Source organism: Scomber scombrus, chromosome 23 (genome assembly GCF_963691925.1).
Source record: "Scomber scombrus chromosome 23, fScoSco1.1, whole genome shotgun sequence".
In the NCBI taxonomy this organism is placed as follows: Eukaryota; Metazoa; Chordata; class Actinopteri; order Scombriformes; family Scombridae; genus Scomber; species Scomber scombrus.
In genome coordinates, this window is record NC_084992.1 from 4,989,523 (window position 1) to 5,006,913 (window position 17,391).

The following is a 17,391-nucleotide window of genomic DNA, read 5'->3' on the forward strand; positions in this document are numbered from 1 at the left end:
CAGACAATAGATGAGAAACTATAAATAATAAATCAGAGTAAAGGTGTTAAAAAAGAATTAGTGCAGTAAAAAGCATTAAAGAAGACAAAAAGGCTTATTTATGGTAGTTCTCTTGATATTTTGCACTGTTTTGCACAATGAACAAAGGTTTCAGTCGTCTCCATATTAGCCAGACGCTTTCCTCCAGCCTTTAGCAAGCTACGATAAATCAGCTTTAACTGTTTCTTCAACTCATTTAAAGTCAGTATCATCATCAGTAAAAGATTAAGGCCATATAAGAAATACAACACAGTGATTAATCATTGATAAGTCCACAAGAGTAAAAGTACAGAGAGTAGATTACATAATGTTAGCTGATAGCAACACTTCTGCTACTGTTTCAACAGAGCTGAAATGATTAGAGGATTAATCAATCAGTTATATAACAGGAAATGTATTGATTTGTCACTTTTTAAGCAAAATAAATCAAACATTTGATCATTGAAGCTTCTCACATGTGAGTTTGTGTTGTTTATCAAACACAAACAGCTAATTTAAGAGGTATTTTTCACCTTTTTCTGACATTTAATAGACATTAATCGTCAGATAAATCAAAAACTTACATCATGTATAAAAGTAATGCATTTTGGCTGCTGGTTATTTTAGTGTTTCTTCACTCTTGCAACAATCCCACTGATAAATTATAATGATTTTTTTTGGTGATATATGTAAATGAATATCTTGCCGGTGGGCGGATAAACTCTCACTACATTCAGAATCATTATTTGCATGTTTTGTTTTTAAGGGTGAGATGATGAGAAAGCAACCAAAAACCAAAATGTCCTCTTACACTGTGCAGTTAAACGTTAAACTCCTGAAACAATACTTTTAAATATGACACATGACTGATTCATTCTGTTATTTGCATTATATTCAGTAACACTTCCACAGCCTTTTGCAAAACACTCCAGATTGCGCAACACTCCTGCTTTTCAAACAATAACAACAAACTGGCTAAAACACTATAATCTAAATCTAAAACTCGTCACCTGCCGAGCTGCAGGGGAGAACGAGAGTTACATAAACAAAATGTTCTTGCATATTTCCAATATTTCATAACTGCACGAGGTACCGTGTGAATTAGGAGAAACCTCCCTGCTGAGTCACACAGCAGCAGCAGCAGCAGCAATGCAACAGATGTGAGTAAATAGTGACTGAGTGAGTGTGGAGGCGACGTAGCTGACAAGGCAGAGAGGCGGATATGTTTGTGTGTGTCTGTGTGTGTGTGTGTGACTCACCAAAACGTGTTATCCCGTTAATTTGTACTTAACCCTCACCCTTCTCTCTTTCTCTTTGTGTGCACTCCATCTCCTCCCTTCTCGTCAGGTTTCTGTGTGGGACGGTGAATGATTTTGTGGCGGAGGTTGGGAAGGCGTACGAGAGAGCCACAGAGAACAAGGAGGAGGCCGACGCCATGGCTAAGAAGGTAAATAGTGTGTGTGTGTGTGTGTGTGTGTGTGTGTACAGTCATGTGTGTGTGTTATGTAACAGCTTGTATAACATCAGCTGGTGGACAAGTGTAGGTGTGTGTGTGTGTGTGTGTGTGTGTGTGTGTGTGTGTGTGTGTGAGTGTGTGTAATAGACAGAGTGAGATAGAAATAGTTGAAGGTTCAATATCACCATTCCTTCTTTATATTTTCACACCTGCTGTAAAAGTAAGAAAACAGTCCAAACACTGCAGGTAGATTTAACAGGATATCACAAGCTTCCTGCTCTCCTTCAGAATAAAGTTCAACTGGATAGTCGCTGCCTGAAGGAAGGAAGGAAAGAAGGAAGGAAGGAAGTAAAGGAAGGAAGGAGGGAAGGAAGGAGGGAAGGAAGGAAAGGAGGGAGGGAGGAAAGGAAAGAAGAAAGGTAGGAGGGAGTGAGGAAAGAAGAAAGGAGGGAAGGAAGGAAGGAAGGAAGGAAAGGAGGGAGAGAGAAAGGAAAAGAGGAAGGAAGGAAGGAAGGAAGGAAGGAAGGAAGGAGGGAAGAAAAGGGGATGGAGGAAGGAAGAAAGGAAGGAAGTAAAGGAAGGAAAGAAGGAAGGGAGAAAAGAGAGAAGGAAGGAAAGAAGGAAGGAGGGAAGGAAGGAAGGAAGGACAGACGGAAGGGAGGAAAGAAGTAACAGTCAAAACAGACGTGGTCAATTTGACCCGTGAGGACGACACAAAGGTTAAAGAGAAAAATAAAGTAGCTCCTACTTGGACTATAAAGGGTTAAACGTAATGTGCCAGCACTGTCTGTCACCAGCAGGTAGAAAAAGTTAGAAAGTGCAAAAGAAGAATCCCTGTGAGAGGAAAAGAAGTCTGATTGGAGACATTTCATTTTTCTACCCAGCAGAGGTGTAAAACTCCTGTCGAGGCGCTTTATCGCAGTTATCCGTCTTTTCCCCAAAATAACGTGACGCTTTATCGATGCCCCTGTGGGAAATTTGTCAACTGCTTCTTCAAATAAAGACCTCAACGCACTGAGTATTGATTCCAAGCTGGTTTTATTCGGCTGCAGCTTCATTGAATGAGAATTTAAAGTTCTTTGCCCATCGATGCTTTTTACTGTCTCTTCCACTTTACGCTCATATGATTTTCTGAAGGGAGCAATATATAAACAATAAAATCCATAAAAACGTCTCTTTATCTCTCTCTCTCTCTCTCTTCTCACTTCTCTCCCGCAGTGCGCTCTGCTCAACGAGAAGCTCGACTCCCTCGTCAAGGCCTTAAGCGAGGAAGCGGAGGCTCAGGTAATAACACAGAAACCAATTATAATCAACATGTGATAGTCGGAGAGAGAAACGAGAGCCGCTGCACCTCTGATTAAAATTACTAAACAACCTGAAGTCATTTACAAGATGAAGGGATTCGCTCCGAAATGGAAAAGCTGATCTCTGAAACAAAATGTGTGTTTGCCCTGTTTCATTCCTTCCTTCATGTCTTCTTTTCATTCCTTCCTTCCTTCCTTCATGTCTTCTTTTCCTTCCTTTTGTTCCTTCTTCCATCTTTCCTTTCTGTCTTTTTTTACTTACTTACTTACTTCCTTCCTTCATGTCTTCTTTTCCTTCCTTCCTTCCTTCCTTCATGTCTTCTTTTCCTTCCTTTCTTCCATCCATCCTTCCTGTCTTCTTTTCCTTCCTTTCTTCCTTCCTTCCTGTCTTCTTTTCCTTCCATCCTTCCTGTCTTCTTTTCCTTTCTTTCTTTCCTTCCTTCCTTCATGTCTTCTTTTCTTTCCTTCCTTCCTTCCTTCTTTCCTACCTTCTTGTCTTCTTCTTCTCCCTTCCTTTCTTCCTTCTTCTCCTCCCTTCCTTCATTCCTTCCTTCCTTCCTTCTTTAATGTCTTCTTTATATTCTTTCCTTCCTTCCGTCCATCCTTCCTGTCTTCTCTTCCTTCCTACCATCTTTCCTTCATGTCTACTTTTCCTTCCTTCCTTCCTTCATGTCTTATTTTCTTTCCTTCCTTAATTCCTTCATGTCTTCTTTTCCTTCCTTCCTTCCTTCATGTCTTATTTTCTTTCTTTCCTTAATTCCTTCATGTCTTCTTTTCCTTCCTTCCTTCCTTCATGTCTTTTCCATCCTTCCTTCCTTCCTTCCTTCCTTCCTTCCTTCCTTACATGCTCTCATCCCTCCTTTCTTCCATCCTCCTGCTCTAGAAGAAATACAATCACTGTGATTTCAGATTCCTTTTGAAGTAAAAGACATAAATGAAAGGAGAGCTTTGGCTTTTCAATCAAGTTTTGTTTCATATTTATGAATAAAACACAGATATCTGCATCCTCAAACACGTCTGCCTGTAAATTAGAATCAACCAGAAACAAGAGGGAGGACGTGTCTTAATACTATAATGTACCACAGCGATAGTAAAAATGTTTGATTGAGGAGACGTTTACTCGTTAAATACTGCTGCTTTGGTGCTATAACAGTATGCTAATGCCTTGCTCATAAAGCTCAATAAATCCTGAAGGGGAAGTCGGAGGGAACGTTTCACAGGAATCTACCAGAATGTGTATTTTTTTTTATAGCGATTCGTTTACTAGATTTATGACAACAAGCTTTTCTTCTTTTTCCTTTGATTTCTATCCAGGTGGTGCCAGCTGGATCTGTGCCCAGCCAGGAGGGCCGTAGTCCGAGCCCCAGCGAAAGTGGTGGTGAGTCGGGCTCGGAGGGTAAAACGTACAGGTCCAAGGAGCAGCTGATGCTCAGAGCCAACAGCCTGAAAAAAGCCCTGAGGCAGATCATCGAACAGGCCGAGAAAGGTAAGAAGTCGGCCATGAACTCTTCTCCTCTCTCTCTTGTAAATCGTTCTGCTCGTATCATTTTGTCTTGAGCGAACTTTGAGAGCGTGCGGTTCACTGATGATGTCCTTTTTTCAGTGGTGGACGAGCAGAACCGACACACGCAGGTGCAGAGGATGCCGTCCTCGTCCTCCATCAAAAGAGAAAACAGCGAGGAGCTGAAGGATGCCGAGCCACGTAGTAAGTGTCCATTTTAGTGTTGGTTTGAGCTCAGGAGGCGGAAGAAGTGAAGGGACACTCTCCGAAACACTGTCCGACTTTTTAACATAACCTACATTAGTGTTTTAAAAAGCCAAACTACCTTATTTTGTCTTACGAAGGTTTGAAGTTGACTTGTTCCTTCGCAAATAAGCCATAATTTGAACCACTGAATCAAACCTCATTCAATCGTCATTTAAAGCGATAGTTCGGCGTAATTTCAACCTAGCGTCATATGCAACATGACGTCTATCTAATCACCGCCTCAGCCCTTTTTTAAAATGTGGTCTCAAATTGGTGGAGTTTAGAGCTATCAGCCCAATTGCTTAGTACAGGCGCTAACGGGACCAACAGTGTATCTCGTAAATTACTCCACTAATAATGCCTGGATTGTTATCAAACTTCTACAGTAGTACAAATAGGGTCTTTACTCATAAATCGATGCATTGGAAAGTTTGTAAGTACACCAGGAGTTTATTAAAATAAACACTTACTACTACACTTGCTAAAGCTGTAAACATCGTCGAAATCTAGCGTGGTTGCGCGAGGTCCCGCACAGAGCACATCGAACGTGAAGATGAGTGGCTCAATTTCGAAGGTGCTCTGTTCATTTGAGACCAAATGAAAAAAAAGGGCTGAGGCGGTGTTTAGATATAAGTAATGGTGCATATGACACTAGGTCGAAATTACGCTGAACCATCGCTTTAATATGAGACCTATTTGAACTTTTAAAGCATTTTATTTACTCATAAATGCCGTTTTCCAGGTCAAGGAAGCTTAAGTCCGACTTCCCCCATCGTCCTGGAGAAACCAGAAAGCCTCAACACTGTCACCTTCAATGAGGACTCTGTGTAAGTCTTTTAATCCTTCACATACCAGCTGCAGCTAATCGTCGGCTCTTTGAGTTGATAATAAACAATCTACATGATGTTTTTGTCCTCTGTAGACAATGTTCAGAGAAGTGCGTCATGAACAACTATTTTGGCATTGGATTGGACGCCAAGATCTCCCTCGAATTTAACAACAAGAGAGACGAACACCCTAAAAAGTGCAGGTATGAACACACACACACACACACACACACACACACACACACACACACACACACACATACAAACCAATTACAACCTGATAACATCAAGCCTATAATCATACTTTTCCCTTTTTAAAGTATATCGAAATATACTCAGAAAAGCTGCACATAAAGGCTTCTACTAGAGTTTTATCAACACTTATTTCTCTCCACTTCTTCATTAAAAGTGAGGATGTTTATCTCAGTGATGCAGTTACATCTCTTTTAGATATATACCACATATTAATGCATGACATCCTTAATAATACTGGACACAAACGAGATGGAGTCAGACAGAGACATCACTGAATCGTCTGCATATAAAGAGAGTCGATGTTAAAATCCCTGGCGATGGATCTCTAGATAATTTGTATTGAGGTTGCAGCTTCAGGGTGATGCACAAGGGGTTCAGTAGCTACAGAGATCATCAGAGTATGATCTTTTATTGAGTGTTTATTTTATTTGTTGGTCTTCTATTACTGGATTGAGTGGTAAAAGTCTGCAGTCGTATCGTTGGTACTCAACAGAAACTCTTGTCTGTTCTGTTTTAACAAGCAGTTATTAAAAGAAAGCAGAGTCTGTTCAGGGTGACAGCTCCTCTTCTCTACATTCATAGCTTCAAATCTTACCTTCTGCTTCTGTTTTTAGAGTCTCATTACCGAAAACTAACTGAAAACCATTACCAAAAACAGCTGTTTCATCCCCTTAGCCAAACTCTGTTCTGTATGGACTTGAGCACACAAACTTTCTCAGGACCCCAAATCCTAGACACTACGACATTTGCTTATATTTCTGTACTCTTCTTGCTTTTTTACTTACTTGATCTTTTTATATTTGCTGTATGTTCATGTCCTTTTTATGTTTTTATCTTGTGTTACACTGCTGCACAAACAATTGTCCGTTTGGTGGCAAAGAAAGTTGATTGATTGGAAAACAAGAACCGTAAACTATTAATAAATGCTGATACTTAAAGGTTTCTTTACACTGTATAGAAATGTCAATATCTTTGGTCTTCAATAGAAAATGATGGTTATAGATCTCAAACTTCCACCAATAACCTGCAACAAAATCGTGACTGGTCAGACATTTAGGACCAAACTCTAACAATGTGTCTGCACCGTTTAAAATGTAAGAGAGAAATTAAGTTGCACAATTTTTGGTCAGCTATATTTGAACATTTGTCAAAAGCCTACTCCAGAGCCATTCAGCCTAACCATGAGCTGGCCATTCTTGGATGCTCGGATGAGACTTCTGATCTTCTGCATGACACTCAGGTCGCTCTGCACCTAGGGATGGTGGTGGCCAAGAAACTTATTCTCTTAACTTGGAAGTCTACCACTCCTCCCACCTTCGCTCATTGGCTCAGCGAGATGTTATCGGTTATTCAAATGGAAAGACTGCGCCTGCACAAACCCAATGAACAGAACAGATTCGAGAGAATTTGGGGACCCTTCCTGACCCAATGTCAGGTGTGATACCTGACTTAAACTTTCACATGGTACTTGCTTTACTTTAACAACTGCAACTATGTTTTTCCTTCTGTGAGTCTATTTATGTAAAAGGTAAATTTACAAATGTCTGGCAGCCCCCCTTTTTTTTTTTTTTTTTTTTTTTTTTCTTTTCTTCTGTTTTCTTTTATGTGTGACTGTTCCTTTACTGTGTTATGTGTTGTACAGTTTTGTAAAGTTAAAAACTGTAAATAAAGTAATAAAAAAAAAAAAAAAAATGTAAGAGAGAAAGAAAAAATACACATTTACTGTTTTGTTGCATACTCAAAACATGAGCTGATTACATGCCATTTTTTATGTTTTTATCCTGTGTTACACTGAAGCACAACCAATCGCCCATTTGCGGACGTCTTTACACAGTGTGAAATGTGGTAAAATCTTTGGTTTTCAATGGAAAACGATGGTTACAGATTGCAAACGTCCATTAAGAGAGTTAGAAATTTAGGACCAAACCAAAGAGGAAGAAAAAAGACACATTTACTGTTTTGCTACATATCTAAAACGTGAGCCTGTTCTCGCATGCACTTTTTTTTTCCTGTTTGCATTGCAGCACAACAAGTTAACACGCATTCATTGTGCAATCTGACACACCTCAAATTGGTATTTCACTCTCTGAAACACAGATCACAACCGAGATTTTATCACATGCATCTCTCACTGTGTGACGCGCAGGAATCTTAAGAGTCTAAAGACGCCTTTAGGGGATAAATAAAGGTGTTTAGTTCAGGTTGAGGTCATTTTAAGTCCAAACAACCAAGAAATATAAAATGGTAAATCACATTCCACCCTATCCAAAGACTTCTTAGTGTTCAGGGAGGTGATGATGAAAAGTAAGCAACCCTTTAACCCTTGTGTTGTCCTCGAGTCAAGGAAGGAAGGGAGGAAGAAGGAAGGGAGGAAGAAGGAAGGGAGGAAGGATGGAAGGAAGGAAGGATGGAAGGGAGGAAGAAGGAAGGAAAGAAGGGATGAAGGGAGGAAGATGGAAGGAAAGGAGGGAGGAAGGGAGGAATATAGAAGGAAAGGAGGGAGGAAGGAGGAAGAAGGAAGGAAAGGATGAAAGAAGGACAGGAGGGAGGAAGGAAGGATGGAAGGGAGGAAGAAGGAAGGAAAGGATGAAGGAAGAAGGAAGGAAAAGAGGGAGGAAGGAAAGGAGGAAGGAAGGAAGGACAGGAGAGAGGAATGAAGGGAGGAAGGAAGGAAGGAAGGAAGGAAGGAAAGGAGGAAGGAAGGAAGGACAGGAGGGAGGGAGGAAAGGAGGAAAGGAAAGAAAGAAGGGAGGAATGAAAGGAAGGAAGGAATGAAGGATGGAGGAAAGAAGGAAGGAAGGAGGGAGGGAGGGAGGGAGAAAGGAAAAGAGGAAGGGAGGAAGGAAAGAAAGAAGGACAGAGGAAAGAAGTAAGGGAGGAAGGAAAGGAAAGAAGGAAGAAAAGGGGGATGGAAAAAAGAGGGAGGGAGGAAGGACAGACGGAAGGAAGGAAAGAAGGAACAATCAAAATAGACGGAGGATGAAACGAAGGTTAAAAGAAAACAGATACAACAAAAGAGACGAAAGCAGTGTTAGAACCGAACAGCGCTGACTGGTTTCCTCTTCCTGTGTTTCCTCCTGCAGCAGTCGCACCAAGAACATGATGTGGTACGGAGTGCTGGGGACCAAAGAACTCGTCCAGAAGACGTACAAAAACCTGGAGCAGCGAGTTCAGCTGGAGGTCAGATAAACACTCAGACGCACACTTAGAGAGTTTCAACTCCTAAAAAAGAAACTGTGGCTGCTTCTTTTTTTAGGAGACAAAATGCTCTCAGCTGTTTTTCCTTTCACATCCTGTGTTCTTCTTCCAAATCCTTTCTAACATCCTCTCTTCCTCTCTCTTCTCTCTTTCTTTCCTCAGTGTGATGGAGTTCCCATGTCCCTGCCGAGTCTCCAGGGCTTGGCTGTACTCAACATCCCCAGCTATGCAGGCGGTATCAACTTCTGGGGAGGAACCAAGGAGGACAATGTGAGCAAAGTGTTTCTCAAGAATAACATCTTCTGTATTCAGAGTGTCTTTTTAAAAGAGACGGAGCAAGTTGAAACTCATGTTCGCTGATGTTCGTCTTGGTATGTTTCAGAACTTCGGCGCTCCGTCTTTCGATGATAAGAAGTTGGAGGTGGTGGCGGTGTTTGGCAGCATGCAGATGGCTATGTCCAGAGTCATCAACCTGCAGCACCACCGCATCGCCCAGGTAACAAGAAAACATCTAACAAGGGTCCCTGCGGATCCTTAAAAAGCCTTAAAATGTCCAGAATTGTAGGAGTTAAAGCATTAAATTAGATTTAAGTGTAATTATATTTGTTTAGTTTATATTATTTATCATTATTATCATTATTTTCTGATTATTTTACATAAACCAACCAATCAACTTATTAATTAAAGTAAAAAATATTCAGTTTATAATGAAACTAATCATTAGTTGAAGTCCTATAGCCTATAAATGACTACAAAATTAGCTCTATTTTAACCCACTGCAACAGTAAAACCCTGCTTTTGCATTATTATTATTATATGTCTCAGCAATTGTTTTATTATTTTTTTATTAAAGAGGTATTAAAAAGGTATTAAAAGTCATTAAATTTGCTCTTAAAAAATGTGCAAATACCCTGTTAAAAGACTCGAATAGAGCTAAAATAAAGATGCTACTGCAATTCAAATGTGGACTTAACTAACAAATGTCAGTCAAAATGAAAAAGATAAACGTTATATCATCTTGTTTCAGCTACTTTTAGCAGTTTTAGTTAATTTTATCTGCTCAAATCTTACTAATATCAGTCCTATAGCCTATAAATGACTTCAAAATGAGCTCCATTTCAGCCCACTACAACAGTAAAATCCTGATTTTGCATTATATTATTATAAGTCTCAGCAATGGTGTTTTTTTTCCTTAAATAGGTTTTTAAAAGGTCTTAAAAGTAATTATATTTGCTCTTAAACAATGTGCAGATACCCTAAACTAAGGAGCATTGAATGGACTTGGTTGTTCTTATTCCATAGTGTCTTTCAAACCTGTTAGAAGAAGCCTTCAGTGGTTTCTTTCATCTGTTATCTGAGGTAGAGACTGAATTTCTGGAGCTAAATTTAACCGTTTTTTTTAAAGGGATCCATACTTCAAATACTCCCCCCGAAAACGATGCTATTACTGTCAGCTTGAACCGTGTGAAGTCGCAGGTGTTACATGATGATCAAGAGCAGCTTAGTGTCTAATGTATGGGAAGAAAAAAAACACCTGACAGCTGCTGGGGTTTTTTTTTTGCACGGTTGCATCTACAGTGCCGCCAGGTGAAGATCACCATTTTGGGGGAAGAAGGAGTTCCTGTCCAGGTAGACGGAGAAGCTTGGATCCAGCCGCCCGGCATCGTCAATATCATCCACAAGAATCGGGCACAGATGCTCACCAGAGACAGGGTAAGGTGGAGTTATATATATATGAGTATACAGATATAACAAACACCAATTTTTGTCGTCCTTTCATAAATATTGCATCCCTTTCTCAGCTCTCTCCGCCTGTGTTGTTGACTCTTTCTATTTCGGGGGATTTCTTTAACCTTCGTGTCGTCCTCCCGGGTCAAATTGACCGCGTCTGTTTTGACTGTTCCTTCTTTCCTCCCTTCCTTCCAGCCTTCCTTCTTTTCCTTTCCTTCCTCCATTTCTTCTTTCCTCCTCCTACCTTCCTCCCTTCCTTCTTTCCTCTGTCCTTCTTTCCTTCCTACCTCCCTTCCTCTTTTCCTTTTCCCTCCATCCCTCATTCCTTCTTTCCTACCTTCCTTCCTTCCTCTTTTCCTTTTCCCTCCATCCCTCATTCCTTCTTTCCTCCCTCCATCCTACCTTCCTTCCTTCTTTCTTCTGTCCTTCTTTCCTTCCTACCTCCCTTCCTCTTTTCCTTTTCCCTCCCTCCCTCATTCCTTCTTTCCTCCCTCCCTCCTACCTTCCTTTCCTCCCTTCCTTCCTCCCTCCTTTCCTTCCTTCCTACTCTCCTTTCCTTCCTTCCTCCCTCCTTTCCTTCCTTCTTCCTCCCTTCCATCTTTCCTTCCTCCCTTCCATCATTCTTTCCTTCCTTCCTTCCTTCCTTCCATCTTTCCTTCCTTCCTTCCTTCCTTCCTTGACTCGAGGACAACAGGAGGGTTAAAAAAATCGAATTCATACCCACTGCGTCTGTTGTTCTCTCCTCGCACTCCCTTTTAAACCTTTTGAAAGCTCTCTTGAGCCGAGCACATTTTGGGCAGTTTGTTTCCATGGTTTCCCTGTTTGAGCACCGCGGAGGGGGAGAGAAGAAGAATGAAGGCACGCTGGTTTTACCCCCCCTCCCCTCTCCCCTCCCGCCCCTCCTAAAATAAAAATGTGGCTTTTATTCAGTAAAGTGGTGACAGTAATGTTTTCAGGTGAGCGCCGACGCTGCTGGAAACCCGTTTGAAGGATGTTTATTGACAGTTTTGAAGCACTAAAACACCTTTTACTTTCTTTTTGAAGTCAATTTTTCCTTCTCAGCTGCCTCCCTTCATGTCTTTATTATCGCTCACATGAAAATATTTCGGAAAGGTGAAGAAATACAGATAAAAAAGTCGTTTTTTCTCTTGTATGTGAAGTTAAATCAACCCGTTTCTTGCACTTCTTTCACTGATTCATGCGTCTTCTTTGAGATTGCCACCTTAAAGACCGTGTAAAGTGAATTCAGACATTTTCTTCTAAACACATTAAATAGGTCATAAATGTATTTCTAAAAAAAGTTGTAAAAAGCATTTCAACCATTTAGATTTGAATTGTGGAGCTAGGCATAAACCCGCCCCTGCTGCTGCTGTAGAGGTATAAATACATTCAGCGTACACTACTACTACAGTCTACAGTTAGCCAGTTAGCTGAGGCAGCCGTCAAGCTAGCAGCTGAGGTAGCCGCCAAGCTAGCCGCAGAGCTAACCGCTGAGTTAGCCGCCGAGCTAGCAGCTGAGTTAGCCGCAGAAAGCTCTCAGACATAGCGTCCATGTTTCTGGTAGAGGTGGTGGCTTTGATTGACAGGTGACACTTGGTAGGGGGCGGGGCTTCAGCGAACTCGGCGGCCACTCCCACAGCGTTTGGGAGCAGAGAAATAAGCAGACTTTTACACAACTTTGAAGCCTAATTTCATATATTTGGCGATTTTTTTAATCATTCAAATTTGGCAGGGTGGTTAACAACACACTTTTCTGTGATATGTCAAACTCAGAACACATATTTATTACTTACTTACTTTACACCGACTTTAAATCTTTCAGTTTATGTCTAAACAAACAAACAATACCTGAAGAATCACCTGGAGTCAAGTGTCAGGTGGTGCTTGAATTTAATTGTTTTTCATTTTTCAAGTGTCAACCTTCATTTGCACTTCAATCTCATCGTTGAAGAGGAATAAACACACGAGTGAAGTGACCTTTTCTTCTCCTCCTTGTGGCTTTAATCCTTCTTCTTCTTCCTCTCTCTCTCTCTCCGCTTCCTGTGTCTGCAACCAGGCGTTCGAGAGCACGCTGAAGTCGTGGGAGGACAAGAGGAAGATCGACAGCTACTACCGTGACAGCAGACCTCGCCTCAACTCCCAGCAGTCCATGGAGTACCTCACGGAGGAGGAGTGCGCTCAGGTGCAGCAGCTGGGCATCGTGGCCGACACGCTCATCAACAAGTGAGCAACACACTTTTCTGTGACGTTTACGAGGCGAGCGGGTTTTAAAGTTTACTGTAGATTTGAACTGTAGTTGGAGTTTATTGGCAACTCATACCCGTCTGTTTTGACTGTTCCTTCTTTCCTGCCTTCCTTCCTTCCGTCCTTCCTCCCTCCTTCCCTCCTTCTTTTCTTTCCTTCTTCCCTCCCTTCCTTCTCTCTTTATTTCCTCCCCCCTACCTTCCTCCCTTCCTTCTTTCCTGTCCTTCCTTCCTTTCCTTTCTCCCTTCCTTCTTTCCTTTCCTCCCTTCCTTCCTCCCTACTTTCCTTCCTTCTTCCTTCCTCCCTTCCTTCCTTCCTTCCTTCCTCCCTCCCTCCTTTCATTCCTCCCTCCCTCCTTTCCTTCCTTCTTCCTCTTTTCCTTTCTCCCTCCCTCCCTCCTACCTTCCTTCCTTCCTTGGTTCCTCCCTTCCGTCTTTCCTTTCCTCCCTTCCTTCCTTCCTCCCTCCCTCCCTCCCTCCTTTCCTTCCTTCCTTCCTTCCTCCCTCATTCCTTTCCTTCCTTCTTCCTCCCTCCCTTCCTTCCTTCCTTCCTTCTTCCTCCCTTCCTTCCTTAACTCAAGGACAACAGGAGGGTTAAGAGAGTTTGTTGAACTGTAGTTGGAGTTTATTGTGATTCGAGGGTCTGACTAACAAGGCCGTCGAGCCACGTTGTGCTTGAACCCTGAAAGCTGTAAAAACTTAATCGCAGCAAGTCCGCCTAGTCGACGCTTCTGTGAAGGACGAAGTTGTAAAGACACAGTGGTAAAAGTTTTATGAAAGTCTTTTATACTGTAAGGTCTCAGGAAACACTTGAAAACATACGAGAGTAATGGTTAATATATATACAGATCTATGTAACTTGGACATACAGTATATTTAATATCATATACTGTTAATTAATTATTTCTCAAGCTACAGTCAATGAAACTCAGGAAAAGGAAAGAGAAAGCCTTTTTTAAGCCATTTTAAGCCTTTTTTAAGCCATTTTAAGCCTTTTTTAAGCCATTGGAATGCTTTTAATTTGAAAAATCTGCACAGGAAGTGATGATTTCAACAGTTTTCCATCTGCCTCGACACTGTAAACTTGAAATGTATGTAAAATGTACAATTAATTTAAATTAATTATTTTTTTTATTTATTATTATTTTTTATTTTTTTTACAATATTTTGTAACACTTTCTATTTGTATTGTTAATATTGTTGTTAATATTGATTTATATGCACAGGATGCATAAAATGATGGCAATAAATAAAAGTATTAAAAACATCTGTAACATCTGACATTTATCTGCAGCAGTTTAATCAGCATTGTGAGAACTTGTTTGGCTTGAATGTAACGGACGTTCATTTATACGTACATTTATATTTATTTATATTTAAGACAACAGGTTTGAATTGAATAACAAATTAAAACACCAGCAGATCAATAAACAGGAAGACTAAAAATATAAAAAATGCATCAGAGGACTATTTAAATTTGTACTGTAAATATTTTATCAATTCACTTTTATCTGATTGCATTAATTAATTAATTAATCAATTAATCATGGCACTGTCTACACACCATATTATTTTGAAATGTAAAATCTAAATATTTTTTAATTATAATTATAATTTTTTAATATGAATTTAAGATGATTACAATATACACTATAAATATTGTTATTGATTTACTTTTAACTAATTGTTCCAGAAATTAATTAATTAATTAATTAATCAGGGCACTATTTATACTTTATACATATTTCCAAATGCAACATCACATTTTTTAAAATTATTATTATTTTTAAATATGAATTTAAGATTACTACAATATGCTGTGCCCATTTAAATGTGTGCTGTTAATGTTATTATTGATTTACTTTAACTAATTGCTACACTAATTAATTAATTAATGACTCACGGCACTATCGACACTCCATAGTATTTCCAAATGCAAATACATTTCTTTTAATAGCTATTTTTTAATATGAATTTAAGATTAATACAATATACTGTAACAATTTAAATTTGCACTGTAAATATTGTTATTGGTTTACTTTAATTGGTACTTTAATTAAGTTAATTGATTAATTAGGGCACTATCTACACTCCATACACTCCTCTAAATAGCGTTATATAGTATAGAGCATACAGACACAGCATATAAAATCAGCTACCTTAAGATCTGTATCAGTGTGCAGAGATGAAGAGGAGGATGATGAGGAGATCTGCTCTACATTTTGGGATTCCTTCATCCCACCGCAATTACCTTTCTTATTTGCTAAGATTTTCTCCGTCGCACTGATGAGCCATTTTATTTTCCTCTAAACATATTAAAACCATTCACCTCTCTCTCTCTCTCTCTCTCGGCTCGTTCTGGCATGTTCAGGTTTATAATGATCTTTTCAATCATGTCTATAAATATAATTAAAACATTCATCATCCTGAAAGGTGAGTTTAAACTACGGAGGGAAGAATAGAGGGAGAAATAAAAGGAAGGAGACATTCAGAGCTCAATTAAAGGAGCGGAGAGTCATTTCCCACCTGCAGCAAAACGTTTGAAAACACTAAAATCATTTCGGATATTTGAGGCTTTGTAACATCACAGATACATAAAGGATGTAATCCAGCGTCTAATTGGTGTAACCAGTAAGTCTGATTATATATATAAAGGAAAATACATGAGAACTAACATGTAGAATACATATAATCCACTTTTGCAATAAAACAACACTAATAACTCAATGCAATTTACATAAAAACAAACATTTAACAGTAAGAATTTGAAGAATAAAAACATACAATAAAAAAACAAGAAAACCCAATTATAATAAAATAAAACAGAGTACAGAAAAATAGGAAAAAGACAAAGAATAATTTTAAAAAACTGGACTAAAATATAGCATAAAATATGAGAGTGCAGCATAAAATAATGATTTGCATTAAAATCATTAAAAGGACATACAGTGCAAATAAAAGATTAAACATGTAAAGTGGTTTAAAAGAGTTTAATGATAATATATTTAATATTTTTGACCAAAATATTTTGACTGTTAAGCTCAGAAAGTTACATTTTTACTGTAATTCAGCCTTTAAAAGCAGGAAAAGACACTTATTCTATATCACGCTATCATGATATTCAAAATCTAACATTATATCTATAAAATATCACGATATCAATATAACATTGATTTATTACCCATATCTAAACGCTATATTTTATAACAAATTTTACATAATTTGTCAAAACTTCTTTAGAAACAATTATTATTTTTTAAAATACTTTAAAATTTAAATGTAGAAATACTCCAAAACAATGTTCTTTTCATTTGATGTTTTAAAAATGAAGTAATTATTAGTATAAGTCCACTAAAATACACTGTAGGTGATAAAATGTATCATTCTTTTGTGGTTACACCATTTGACATTTTCAGGAGCATTCAGTCTTACTTTTGGTTAAAAAATGGTGCAAATGTCATTTAAGAGTTTATAACGTCACGTTTTTTTGGAAGGCAGATACATAAAGGTTTATATTTATTTAACTTAAAATGGTTTTAAGTTATTCTGACTTCCTTTAAATGAGTCAATGTGGGAAATAAATGTCTCCAAACAATAAAAAAAAAACAGACTTTTGTCCCAACAGGTTGAAATAATCACCATAATTGCTCCTTTTCAGCCTGTGTTGAAATATAATAATCACAGCTCTTTCACAAGCCTATGATTTCCTCTCTCCTCCTCCTCTTCTTCTTCCTCTCTCCTCTTCTTCTTCCTCCTCTCTCCTCTTCCTCCTCCTCCTCTTCCTCCTCCAGGATCCGTGATGCAGCCAAGACCCACAAGCTGGTGGAGCAGGAGTTGGCTCACGCTGTCAACGCCACGGCCCTCGTTCTCACCGAGGCCAAACTGTCCAGTCCCGAGGTAAGAGACAGGGGGGGGGGGGGGGGGGAGAGAAGAAGAGGAGGGGGAGGGGGGGATAGAGGGATAGACAGATGGCTCATTCTGATGGGTGAAATGGAGAAGAAGAAAAGAAAGTAAAAACATGCAGATTTTTAACAATATGTTTCGAAGCTCTTGTCTTTGTGGCGGATTTTAACGTCACACAGTTTCCTTTTCTTTATTTCCTTTTATGTTCCTTTCCTTTACATTCCTTCTTTCATTTCCTTTTCTTTCCTTTGGTTCGTTTCCTTTCCATCCCTCCACTCCTTTTCTAGCTTTCATTTATTTTCCTTTCTTTCCTTTATGTTCCTTTCCTTTCCTTTGTTCCTTTCCTTTCTTTCTTTCCTTTATGTTCCTTTCCTTTCTTTCTTTCCTTTATGTTCCTTTCCTTTCTTTCTTTCCTTTATGTTCCTTTCCTTTCTCTCTTTCCTTTCCTTTATTTTGTTTCCTTTCCATCCCTCCATTCCTTTTTCTAACTTTCATTTCCTTTCCTTTCTTTCCTTTTCTTTCCTTTACATTCGTTTCCTTTCCATCCCTCCATTCCTTTTCTAACTTTCATTTCCATTCCTTTCCTGTGTCTCCTTTCCTTCTCTCCTTTTCTTTCTTTCCTTTTATGTTCCTTTCCTTTCCATTCCTTCTTTCATTTCCTTTTCTCTCCTTTGGTTCTTTTCCTTTCTATCCCTCCTTTCCTAACTTT

At 39.2% G+C, this 17,391-nt stretch overlaps 1 protein-coding gene across 2 annotated transcripts in view; it reads left to right on the top strand.

Annotated features, from left to right (window-relative positions):
• si:dkey-172j4.3 (diacylglycerol kinase eta) overlaps positions 1–17,391 on the top strand; it is a 48,072-nt gene that overhangs the window by 22,012 nt on the left and 8,669 nt on the right. Inside the window, exons 13-24 of one of the 2 annotated variants that reach the window (XM_062444948.1) lie at positions 1,366–1,465; positions 2,693–2,758; positions 4,093–4,264; positions 4,382–4,483; positions 5,268–5,352; positions 5,448–5,555; positions 8,691–8,787; positions 8,968–9,075; positions 9,188–9,301; positions 10,384–10,518; positions 12,593–12,759; positions 16,571–16,676. In XM_062444948.1, coding sequence (XP_062300932.1) covers positions 1,366–1,465; positions 2,693–2,758; positions 4,093–4,264; positions 4,382–4,483; positions 5,268–5,352; positions 5,448–5,555; positions 8,691–8,787; positions 8,968–9,075; positions 9,188–9,301; positions 10,384–10,518; positions 12,593–12,759; positions 16,571–16,676 — 1,360 coding nt within the window. The remainder of the gene's footprint in view (positions 1–1,365; positions 1,466–2,692; positions 2,759–4,092; positions 4,265–4,381; positions 4,484–5,267; positions 5,353–5,447; positions 5,556–8,690; positions 8,788–8,967; positions 9,076–9,187; positions 9,302–10,383; positions 10,519–12,592; positions 12,760–16,570; positions 16,677–17,391) is intronic. The other variant, XM_062444949.1, reaches the window with a different exon arrangement.